The 11,473-nt window shown below is 50.3% G+C and overlaps 2 protein-coding genes across 3 annotated transcripts; both read left to right on the top strand.

Moving 5' to 3' along the window:
- Positions 1-2,056: 2,056 nt before the first annotated feature.
- LOC122375583 lies at positions 2,057-8,073 on the top strand. Of its 2 annotated transcripts, none has more exons than XM_043355091.1 (4): positions 2,057-2,183; positions 4,821-5,119; positions 5,816-6,222; positions 7,027-8,073. In XM_043355091.1, the coding sequence occupies exons 2-4, from the start codon at positions 4,821-4,823 to the stop codon at positions 7,368-7,370; spliced, it is 1,050 nt and encodes a 349-aa protein (XP_043211026.1). In that variant the 5' UTR covers positions 2,057-2,183; the 3' UTR covers positions 7,371-8,073. The 2 variants fall into 2 exon arrangements, with proteins under 2 accessions (XP_043211026.1, XP_043211017.1); XM_043355082.1 differs by lacking the exon at positions 2,057-2,183 and adding an exon at positions 3,224-3,444.
- A 2,217-nt stretch (positions 8,074-10,290) lies between these two features.
- Positions 10,291-11,226, top strand: LOC122375576 (acanthoscurrin-1-like). Its single transcript, XM_043355069.1, has 2 exons — positions 10,291-10,348; positions 10,563-11,226. The coding sequence occupies exon 2, from the start codon at positions 10,563-10,565 to the stop codon at positions 11,061-11,063; it is 501 nt and encodes a 166-aa protein (XP_043211004.1). The 5' UTR covers positions 10,291-10,348; the 3' UTR covers positions 11,064-11,226.
- Positions 11,227-11,473: the final 247 nt, after the last annotated feature.

The following is an 11,473-nucleotide window of genomic DNA, read 5'->3' as shown; positions in this document are numbered from 1 at the left end:
GCGCGCACTGCCACTACCGGCCGCGCTGCGCCAGCCTCAGCTTCAACTCTGCGACCTCCGAGTGTGAGCTGTACAGCAGCGTGGCCAGCTACTCCACCCTTCAACCGGACTCTGACAGCCAGTGGAGCTACTACGTGATGCCGGGCCGCTCTGAGACCGGCCAGTTCTGCCGGCAGGACTCGGACTGCACCGCGAGCGGAGACTTCTGCCGCGGCCGCTTCTGCACCGCACTGGACAAGGTGACCTGTCGCACCGTTGCTGAGACGTTCGGAAGCATTCGCCACTACGCTGTAGAGCCGCCCATTTTTGGTTGGATCGACGGCAAAGAGATGAGCGTGGTTTGTTGGATGACACTAAGTGGCAAGGGATATACTAATATTTTATGGAGTGTCAACGGCTTTTCTTTCAGCTTCAGCACCCTGATGAATTATGATCTCCAACCGCAGATCGGAGCACGGTCAATTCTGCACCTCGCCGAGTTTCTTCGCGAGTCTGAAAGTGACGGTAGCTATCACATCTCGGTCTGGTCTGTCACTGGTGGTATCTGGACGGAGCTTCTCTCCTACGAAGCACCTCGGGATGAGCCTGTTCTCCAGCTAGCCCCCCGTGCCAACTCATGGCTGAATCACAGGCGACATTCCATCGTCCACTGGAACGTGTCCATGCTCTGGATGCCCTTCGCGGGCCCCACTCTCCTGACGATAAACCGGGACGACGGACAGACGACTGCCGGGGCCATGGCTCGAACTGACGGCCTCATCGAGTACGACGAACTCTGGATCTCCATGCTCGAGTAGTTCCTGTGAACTGCCTAGAGTCGCCCTGCAGATTGCAGATGCACATGTTGATGGGGGCAACACTTGCCGAGCTGTATCGAGGGAAGAGCACCTCTGAGGTGGCTGAAGAGGCCCCCTGACAGACGTCACGTCACTGTAGGCTCGGGAGCTCGTGTGATGTAAGCAGATGACATACACGCTAGGTTTGGCGCTTATCACACTGCCGTACTCGACACAAATTAGAAGGCTGACAAAGGTTGGCTCTTGAATTTGAGAAAATTGCATAAAGTAGGGGCTCATAGACGTCTGGTACTTCACACTTGTCATTCGAGCACTTATCTTACTTTGCATAGTCCAGGCACATAGTCCAGGATCTGCTCGAAGGAAGTGATTTGCATGTAGTTTGCTTCACCACATATGCTTTATGGTGTTTTTGCATAATATAATCAATTGAAAGCGGCATTGTGTGAAGAATCCTACCCACCAGTGACGTTGCAATGTATAGTAATGGCGAGCTTACAGTATTCGATGCCTATAGCGAGTAATTTGTTTGGAAAAAGCTAATGCCGGGACAGTTTCTATTGGGTAAGGTCCATTCGGCCCATTTTCACCATGTTATGGCCATTTATTTTATAATCATTATAATCATTTCACCATTTATTTAGTTGGAAGATGACTGATTCGACTATTGACTGCTCCACCGCTATAGCTGAGCCCATACTTGTGACACACGCCACTACGCTGTTCTTTGGGGAAGTATAGCTGCAGCTGACAGTAATCTGAGGCCTCTTGCACCAAAATCTTCTTGCACCAATGCTTGGATTATTTTGCATCGTATACACAGTCCAAGTCTCAAATGTAACAATTTGCGTGCAAAATTTAGTAAGCACATATAGGATTGTGTATTGGGCTATTGCAAACAAATTTACCTCCGTTAGATTAGCTAATTCTGAAACTGGTTTTTCGATTTTACCTAGCTAGGTAGTTTGGTGCAAGAGGCCTCTGATCAAACACTACAGTGTCGACTGCAGCTGACACCCGCGACCACATCACCGATGCCGCCACAAGGTCCTGACCAGTGCTTTGAAGACGCTTCTTAATCAATTTATCAAGCCAAGCGCACTCTGAACTGGTTTAGCTAGCCCTCAGCTCGTGGTGAGCCTCGCCAGGGCGGCTCTCTCTCGTCTCCCTGCCGCGGATAACCCCACCCCACCCCACCCCGGCCCGGCCCGCCCAGCTCACGGACCGCTCCTTCAGCACCCCACCTGCTCCTCGGGAGGTATACCACCACTTGCGTAACCTGCCTGTGGCTCTATGTCAGCGGTGAATGGCCCAGCCGCCCTGCAAGGCATATCGTATGCCACGATGGGCTCAACGATCCACATCAGATAGTACTCAGCAGCTGCGGTAAGTCTGAATCATGTTGGATTTTGTCTGAGATAAAACTGAGCCGTGAATTGCCTGCTAGGAATCTTGAGCAGGCTGTACCGTGACCGGTCAGTCACAGGGCGCGAATCATGCTTAAGAGCTGCTAAATCTGGCGATGTGTGGTGTTAATATTGCATTCATCCTAATCCAATCAATTATCCGGTTTTGTGCGGCTATGACTGGATGCCTACATTGCGCTTAGTAATGGTTTGTATCGTCCTATTTTGATAACAATCGCCATTTGGCTTGGTGTCAATGCCGAGAATAAGTATACATAATATTGTGTAACAGTGCAGCGATCTAATTTCCTTGAAACTCCTTCGCCGTAGCATGCACATCATGCTTGTAACAAAGTGATGCTGAAATATTTTAAATTAAACATCGCACGGACGGGGGTCCGGACCAGCTTCGCAACGACGGGGGAGGATACCTGCCCCCCCCCCCGCCCGGTCCCTTACTAAGATTTCCAAAACGAAGCAGGCTATCACGTATAGCAACAAGGCGTTGAATATCTATGAGCGGACAAGGGCTAACATTTTTGCTTAGGTCGTTTTTAGGTCAGGTCAAAAATGACATCGATTAGGTCAAAATAGTCAAAATGGCGGCATTGGAGGTCAGGATTTTTTTTTTTTGCGCATAGCTCTTGAACTATTCAAGCAAGAATAAAATAATAGCGCTATCAAAATCCACTCATTAAAACGTACCTACAAATGTCTGTCATACGACAGCACTTTCAACGTCACCATAATACTATCGTAAATGAATGTCTAATTTCTACCAATAGCCAACTATAGGCTACTGTCGATTGCGTAAATTACGTGTCTCAACAAATATAGTATGCGTTTTTACTCGATCCGTCTCATTCACGCAGATTTCCGAAACAGATTAGACGAGCCTAACCTCTGACCCCGCCACAAAAGTCACCTCGCCCGCTGTTCTGACAGTGACCTTGGTGTGCCTACGTCCGACCGTGCCATCTCATCCGTTCCGCATATATGGAGCGTCGACCTGGGCCTGTCCTGACGCGAAGCCCGGGCCACCGCCCGCCCGCCGCCGCCGCCGCCACCGCCGCCACCGCCGCCACCGCCAGGGGCAGGACCTTGGCCCAGTTGCAGACTTGGAGAGGAGATATAGTGGACGGTTTGGAGGGGCGCCGATCAGTTGTTTGGTGACCCGAACAGGTGAACAGCGCCACACTGACCCACGTGACAATTGAGTGAGCGCGCCACATATTATCAAAGTGAGTGACAAGGGCAAGAAAGCATAACTGCATAGGTTTAAGCGCACTCCAAGTTGTGAGTGCCTCTTTTATCATGAATATACTACGGTTGTGTATTTGTGACTGGATTGGCTACAACCAACGTAAATATTTGTCTTTTTTCAAGGAAATCGCATGACAAGCCAATATTTCTCCGAAACCGCGCGCTAAACCCTGCCGTACCGGTCGGTCGGCTGATGGGGAATTAGCTGCAGCTTCCCTCCACCTTGACATCCTTGCCAACCGGTCCCGAGGCGTCCGGGGTGTCTGAGTGCTCACCGGCACCGTCATATCATCCACTCAAGAATCCAGCCGGCGAATGTGGACGTGCTCTGGGCGAGAGAAAAGCAAACCTACTTTGTACTTGGTGTTTGATCGCAGGTTAAATCTAGTAGTAGTAGTAGTAGTAGTTTATTAAAGAGCCATCCACAAGACAAGTGGCTATTATGGCCTTCACGTCAATAAAATCGGATCATAACATGCAGGGTAAAATACACACTCACGATGTTACACAACCTAAAATATACATATAGCTCAGGATAAAAAAAAAACACCACCTGCACGGCATCATGATAAAAACGCGTTCATCACGTGTCTCGTCTCGAGAGTAGGTGGGCCTTCAGGGCTCGCCTGAACCGCGGACCTCGCTGGTTCCGCACCGACATGGGCAGATCGTTCATGAGGTGGGGCGAGCGGTATACAAACCGTCGCCGGCCCGCCTCCGAACGGATGGGTGGCACGTGCAGGAGATCGTCCTGTCTGGTGTGCCGGACATGGCCATGATGGTCCCGGTTGAGGCAGACCTGACGGGCAATGCATTCGGGCTGGCTAGAGGAGAGGACTTTGTCAAGGAGGCAGAGGGATTGGTATTGGAAGAGTTGAGACGAGTCGAGCCACCCCAGCCTGTCTCGCACAGCTGACACGCGGTCAAACTTTCGTTTTCCTAGCACAAGCTCATGATATTAACAAAAATTAGGATTGATTTTTTCGACTTAAAAAACATTTAATTAGAGGGATGAATGTAATGGGAGAGATGTCATCAGAGGTGTACCATTTTACACATCCTTTTTAAAAGAATATTTAAGGTTTGATTTATTTGAAAATTTAGGTGTATTTTAGAAAAAAATATTGATTTTTATTTATTTTTTATTTATTTGATTTTATTTGCAAATTTAGAAATTTTTGGTGTAATTTAGGTGTACCTTTGAAAGCTATGATCACAAAAAAGCTATACATACTCACCTGTCATACGTTTTTAGTGATGATAACTAAAAGCTTGCAGATGTAGATCCGATCGATAAAATAATTGCTCCATGTTTGTGTGACCCTGTTTTCACCGCAAACTACACTTGTTTCAGATGCGGGCCCTGATCGTCCTGGGCCTGGCCGTGGCGGCGGTGTCGGCCAGCTCCGACCCCGTCTCCGACTCCAAACACGACTCCGACTCCGACTCGGTGGTGGTCGATGGCCGGAACCTGAGGACCAGCATCCAGGCGGACGACGCTGGCTCCGCGCGGCACTATCCCGGCGGCGTGTACCCGGGCGGAGTGTACCCGGGAGGAGTGTACCCGGGCGGAGTGTACCCAGGCGGAGTGTACCCCGGTGGAGGCTATCCCGGAGGCATCTACCCGGGCTACAATCGTCCCTCCAACTGCAAGTGAGTCTGTACAAAATGTAGTTGATAATATGTTTTGGCTATGCAATTGATTATAGAGTAAGTTAGATCACTTTGTTTCATTTTGTTTGTTTATACTTCATTCTTGATCTTTTTTTACATCTTTTTTATCGGGCTCATATAATTCATTATCAGTGAAAATATCATTTACATTACCATAGATAATGGAAAGCAGGAGTCTGGTAGCTACCAGTCAACAAAGCTTCGCTGATTGCTCGCATCTCCGAGTCGTCACATATTAGACCTCGCTAGCGACAGCCGCTTTCTGCTACCTTCTGCGCGCCAGAGCGCCAGGTCCTGACGTGATTCAGACAGTCTCCGCTGGCACCGGCTTCTGTATATCCGTGCCCTTGACCTCGTCCGAGTGACATGAATATTTCATGAACATTTCTCATGCACGAACGGACCGATTGTGATGTAAACAGCGGTCCTGGAATAGCCTGGAGGTGCGGCTCATGGGAATCTCAGTCTCACAATCAAATGCTTAGATCCTTTGACTGGGATGGACTATGAATGAATCGACTATGCAAATTCCGTGTTGGCGTAGAAGCGCGGCAGCTGCCCACCTCCCCAGGCTTTAATTGAGATACATGTTTGTTAATCAGCTCTCTGGCTTGATCCTCGTGCCTTATTGCACTCGACGACAGCGCGATGACATCCCTCTCCCTTCCCCGACAGGAACTGGTGCCGTCGCCAGCCGGGCTACCTCGGCGGAGTGTATCCTGGCTACGGCCGTCAGCGCATCCAGTACTACTGCTGCGACCACTCGGGACCGGTTATCGTACCGCGGCCGTACCCCGTGCCGTACCCGGGGCCGTACCCTCAGCCGTACCCGGGACCGTACCCGCCGGGACCGTACCCGGGAGTCTACAGCGGCTCGAGCGGCACGGTCAACCCACCGGCGCCGCCCAGCACTGGCTACACTGGAAACAGCGGATACACCGGAAACAACGGATACACTGGCGGATACAACGGAAACAACGGATTCACCAATAACCGCTACACGACCTCTGGAACCAACAACTACGGAAACCGCTACACGGCTAACAACGGCTACAACACACTGGCCACATACCGTGGCAACAGTGAGTATGGGAATGTGGCGACGCTGGGCGGGGTCCTCGCACTCAACGGCGTTATCCACGACGAAATCCGAAAAACGCTCTAGGTCTGAGCCTAAGATACGCTGCGTCACTGATCAGTGAATATTTGACACATGTTTGCCATATTTTTATGATAATACGGGTCGTGGATCGTCAGCTTGGGTATTTGGTGGACCGCGTTCGCTGCTAGAGTTACTTGTTGTACTCGTATATGTTTCATGAGCTATGGAGGCGTGGCTCTACTAAGAGGCTCTGACGAGTGACGGGTAGTGAAGAAGCTTTCAAGAATACGCGATGGTATCGGGTACTTGCCTCGTGCGTAATGCGTAACTTTAGCTTTGTTTTGCTGTTAATTAGGCGGGTTACTTGGAGATGTGACGACTAATGCTTTTTGCGAAAGTGCTGTTTCACCCAGGTCGCCTCGCGCTTTCCCAATTTACTTTGCTTGCCACATTAATCAAAGCGTAGTTTTTACGTGTATTGGGTGGGATGCCTATTGATAATTAATGTGCAATAAAGTAACCGACAGAGCTCCGTACATTGTGCGCGTAGTTCAAGCGTAAGACATTGCATCTCTTATGGAAATCAAAACTTCCATGAACCAAAATCAAACATTGTGCACGGCGGCCGCCCTGTGACCTCGCCGCTGTGACCCTGCACCTCTGCTATGACCTCGCCGCTGTAACCCTGCACCTGGCTGCTCTGAGCCGCCCGGCCGCTGCGGCGCCGGCCGGCCGGCCGCCGGGCAGACGGCCCCATTGACGCAGCCCGCTGATGTTCGAGCAGGAGTGTGCCCCCCGCCGCGGCCCTACTGCGTGACGTCACGGAATTTCGCCTCGCCTCCGACCGAGTGCGCCGGCGACCACGAGTGCTCGGCGGTGGACCGGTGCTGCTTCGACACCTGCCTGGAGCACCGTGTCTGCAAGACGGCCGACATCGCCGCGCCCGTCGGCCCTGTGCCCTACTCCAACAGCGACCTGGTGCGACACGCCCACTCCGACATTCTGGCCGACGAGGACGGTGATGACGTCACTGATGACGCCACCGCGGAGAGTTTTGACGTGCGCGCGTCGTCGCCGAGCGACGTGCAGGGTCGCAGCGGCAAGGTCACGTTCGTGGACGCTGAGTAGGTGCGACTGGGTGAGCCGCCGGGTGGGCTGGTGAGCTGGTGGTGTGAGTTTGGGTACTTGTGGTGAGATAGAATCGCGAGTTGTGTGTTCGTCTAGTCTGAACCAGTTGCGGGCGAGAGAAGAGTCGATTATGTGTCTATGTGCCATAATGTGTGGCGAGGCCCTCAATTTTTTCACGCATTGCGTGGAAAATGACTGAAAACAGTCGCAGCATTGATGTGATATCGTTCCAATGGCAATCGAAATAATGAGAAGGTATTCTGTGAAATGCTTTCACTGCAGGAAGTAAGACTTCATAAAAGCTATGCGCCGAATGTTGGCACCAAGGACCATTTCCTCGTCTGGTCTCTACACCAGTAAATGTCAGTAGAAAGACTGCACACACTGACTTGTGGAACAATTTGCCGAAGTCGGTTGGTTTGACAGATCACGAACATGCGAGTCTGGGTGCGTCTGAGTAACGTTCATCGAAAAATATTGCTCTTCAGCACGTGTCATTGAATGATTCAGGTATTTATTATAAGTGATGTGGCGAATGGGTGGATGAACTGCTGCCTTCACGGTTGATAATAAAATACAATATGCAGATACTCATAACAATTGTGTATAAAATAGCTACCTATTGAACTAGTGCGCTGCCAAAAGCTCTATGGCAGTCGCCTCGTCGATTTATGCGTTATCAATGAATACACTGGAACATAAACCCATTTTTAGTAACAGTTTCGAAAAGTGGTGTTTTTATTAGCATTAATCCGCGCCGGGCCGGGGGTGTTTGAGCACCCCCCTGCGGTTTTTCGCAGATATCTCAAAAACGGCGGCGCGGAGCGCCGTCGTTTTCGGCACACCTGTGTGTGCATCTTTTCCGCACATGTTGTGAAAATTTCAGACCCAGGTCACCTTAGGTAAGGTCACCAGGTCACGCCAAGTGACCTCACCTCAGAAAAAAATAAGAATGCTCGTCATAGCTACACCGACTGATCGATTGCCTTGAAACTTTCAGCGATTGATAAGAGCAACATTATCTAAAAAATGTTTATCTCGGAATTTTGATATCGGTGACCTAAGGTCTCTCCATTATAAGTCAATGGGAGAAAATTGAAAAGCGTCTGTTTTGCACGAACGCCATTCTAGACACTTTCAAACATCGAGATGTAGGTAGAATTGACACACTGAACCGGAAAATGGCAACCGTGACCCCTCGTTATGTCCCCGAGGTCATCTCAGTTCACGAACAGAATCTAACAGTTTTTCGCTAATAACTTCTAATAGAGGCGTGCTAGAGCGCTGAAAACGCTATAGCTGTGTTCGGCTCGACGTTGCGGATCGACTGATATGCAACATGACCTTTTCCGGTCAGGTCATGACCTTGACCTGAGGTCAACTTTTCAAGTTGACCGTTCAAGGTTAAATTGTAGTTCATTCGACGCGTCTCGATAAGAGGAACACGATGCTGACAAAAGTAATGTCATGGCTCTTTTGAGTCAAAAGTTATTGCCGAAAAAACGCTTTTTGTAAAAACGGCTATTTTTTAGTTTTTGCCCTCTCTGGACTCTGGAGGCTAAACCGTTGACCTGAGGTCAAATCTGAGAACATTTCTCAGAAAGTTCTGTAAAAAGGCTATCAAATGCGTTTTTCCGCGGCACTGTAGCGCTATCGGTTCTCGAGATCGCCGTCGGCAGTTTCCAAAATGTTGAAATAGCATTTTACCTTTGGTGACCTCTGGTGACCTGACCTTTGACCTGACCCAAAAAATGACCGAAGTGTTTTCGTCCTTATTTTGGACGTTCTTTCGATTGCCGCTTACCGCGTGTCGCTACGTGGCCCAGGAGCCGAGTTAGAAGGGGTGAGTGTTCAGACCCCCTCCCCCCCCCCCGGCCCGGCGCGGAATCTCAGAGCACCGGCCCGGCGCGGGTAAATCAATGATACCGTCTGGCGTCTGATGATATGACAAAGCAGGCATATATAGCAATTAGGGCAACCCTAGCTGATAGCTGCACTGAACCTAATTTGACCAAATTTGCACCAAATTTGACCCTAATGTGCACCAAATACATATGTACCAGATGGCCGTTGTGAAAACGGCTATTGTCGGTATACGAAGATTTGAGTATGCTTTTCATTTAGCACCATCCTACTGGCCGTAACAAGTCCTCAACAGAGCTCGTAAAACCATGCCTATGATTTCAAGAATATCTGGAATAGTTCTTCATTAAAAATATTGCGTTCTTACATTTTTAAGACCATCAAGCGATTGTTACAAAAAACATCATTGGAATCAGCTCACCGTCAGCTTTCGAATGGTATTATTGCACTTATTTTGTACATCACATGACCTTACGACGGACCATGGATGGTGAGGTCACGTGACCGACCTGACCTCAGCTGACCCTTAAAACACTGAAATTGAAATTCATGATCTGAAGATATTTGCTGTAATAAAGATTTGGTGCAGATTTGGTCAAATCAGGCGCATTCGCCAGATGGCCCGTCGTGAAGAAGGCAAATAAGGCTAAATGTACCTAGATATAGCTCAGTCTCACGATGGAACATACGTAGAATAAACCCAGGAGGTGAAATGACCCTTATCAACAGTATCTGTTCCGCTGCGCACTGATCAGTCAGTGATTTTTCTTAAATAAAATATCGTTATCTTACCTAGAAGATGGTCAATCATTTGATGTTCGACTCTATCGGTACAATCCTAGGCACACAATTCTGAAGAACGGTTCTGACCGTTCTGACAGAAGAATGCTGACAGAAGTGCGCCTTATTGAGGAGCTTTACGAAATCTTTGCCTCTGGCAATTTTCCAAACCAGATTTTAATCCGGCAAACTTCCGCGCGACCGTGACCCACTTGGCAGTGGACCCGCCGGTGATAAAGGTAAGCGGTGCGGCGGCTGATGCATTGGTGAACAGAGATCTGGCGCGCTCAGACAAGGAACGGTGCAGTCCGCGAACTAACGTCAGATTACCAGAGGTAAGTGATGCCGCGAGGCCGTGACGAGTTAATACGTATGATGATGTGGTGCCTTGAATGACATTTTTATCGTTTGCACAGCATAGCTAAAATCGAATGCCTTTTCATGAATTTATTATGTAAAAACCAGAATAAAATATATCAGTCCTCATCTACAGATTGTTGAATAACTACCGAGGCCCAGCATCTATTTTACATTGGCCGCCCGTTACAGATGCTGCGCCTCTCTGCACTGCTGTGTGTGTGTCTGGCTGCGGCCGGGTCGGCCATGAGCCCCCAGGCGGCCAGCGCCGACACCCCGCAGAACACCCCGGGTCTGCTGGGTCTGCTCGGAGGGGGTCTGCTCGGCGGCGGCGGACTCGGCGGCGGACTCGGCGGCGGCAGATTCGGCGGACTCGGCGGTGCGGGGCTCGGCGGAATCGGCGGGTACCCGTACCGTCCGTACCCGTACGGCGGACTGGGCGGAGGATACGGCGGGTACGGGGGCTTCGGGTACCCGTACCGGCCGATCGGCGGTTACCCGTACGGCGGCGGCTACCCGGGCGTCTACCCGGGATTCGGCGGGTACTCCGGGTTCGGAGTGCGCCCCCCGTTCGGCGGCGGACTGGGCGGAGTAGGCGGAGTAGGCGGACTGGGCGGAGTAGGCGGCGGGTTCGGACCCGGCGGGTTCCTATTCGACGATAACAGCGCAGCACAGACCAGCGCGTCAACGTGAGCAGCGTGCCGACAAAACGACGACGCATCGCATTCATATGGGTGCTCAGTGAGTGTTCATCTCATTTTTGTGAAGTACTTGATGGTTTGTCTGAACCAAAAGTTACTTCGGTAACGTACAATTTAACCCGCGCATGATGGGGTATATTCCATAACGCGAGTGACTGGGGAGGGGGGGGGGGGGGGGCTAGAGAGCTCCTTTTTATTTCCGAAGCTACTGGTCCGATCTTCAAAATTAAAAGGGTACTTGATACCGCTGAAAAAACTGTCGGGCAAAAACTGATTTCAAATACCGTAAGGTCACCGACAACGTCACATGTCATTGCAAAGTCAACATTATCAACAGTTAGGTATGCTTACACTTCAGGCTATGCTGATGATACACTGTGGGTACTGAGCTTGTAGTACAAA

Source organism: Amphibalanus amphitrite, unplaced genomic scaffold (assembly GCF_019059575.1).
Source record: "Amphibalanus amphitrite isolate SeventyFive unplaced genomic scaffold, NRLGWU_Aamphi_draft 000041F_arrow, whole genome shotgun sequence".
Lineage (NCBI taxonomy): Eukaryota > Metazoa > Arthropoda > Thecostraca > Balanomorpha > Balanidae > Amphibalanus > Amphibalanus amphitrite.
This window is presented reverse-complemented; position numbering and strand designations above follow the sequence as displayed.

Coding starts and splice junctions, on each gene's coding strand:
- LOC122375583 (XM_043355091.1), top strand. CDS start 4,821: ATGCGGGCCCTGATCGTCCTGGGCCTGGCCGTGGCGGCGGTGTCGGCC. Junction 5,120..5,815: donor AATCGTCCCTCCAACTGCAA/GTGAGTCTGTAC, acceptor CTTCCCCGACAG/GAACTGGTGCCGTCGCCAGC. Junction 6,223..7,026: donor GGCCACATACCGTGGCAACA/GTGAGTATGGGA, acceptor ATGTTCGAGCAG/GAGTGTGCCCCCCGCCGCGG.
- LOC122375576 (XM_043355069.1), top strand. CDS start 10,563: ATGCTGCGCCTCTCTGCACTGCTGTGTGTGTGTCTGGCTGCGGCCGGG.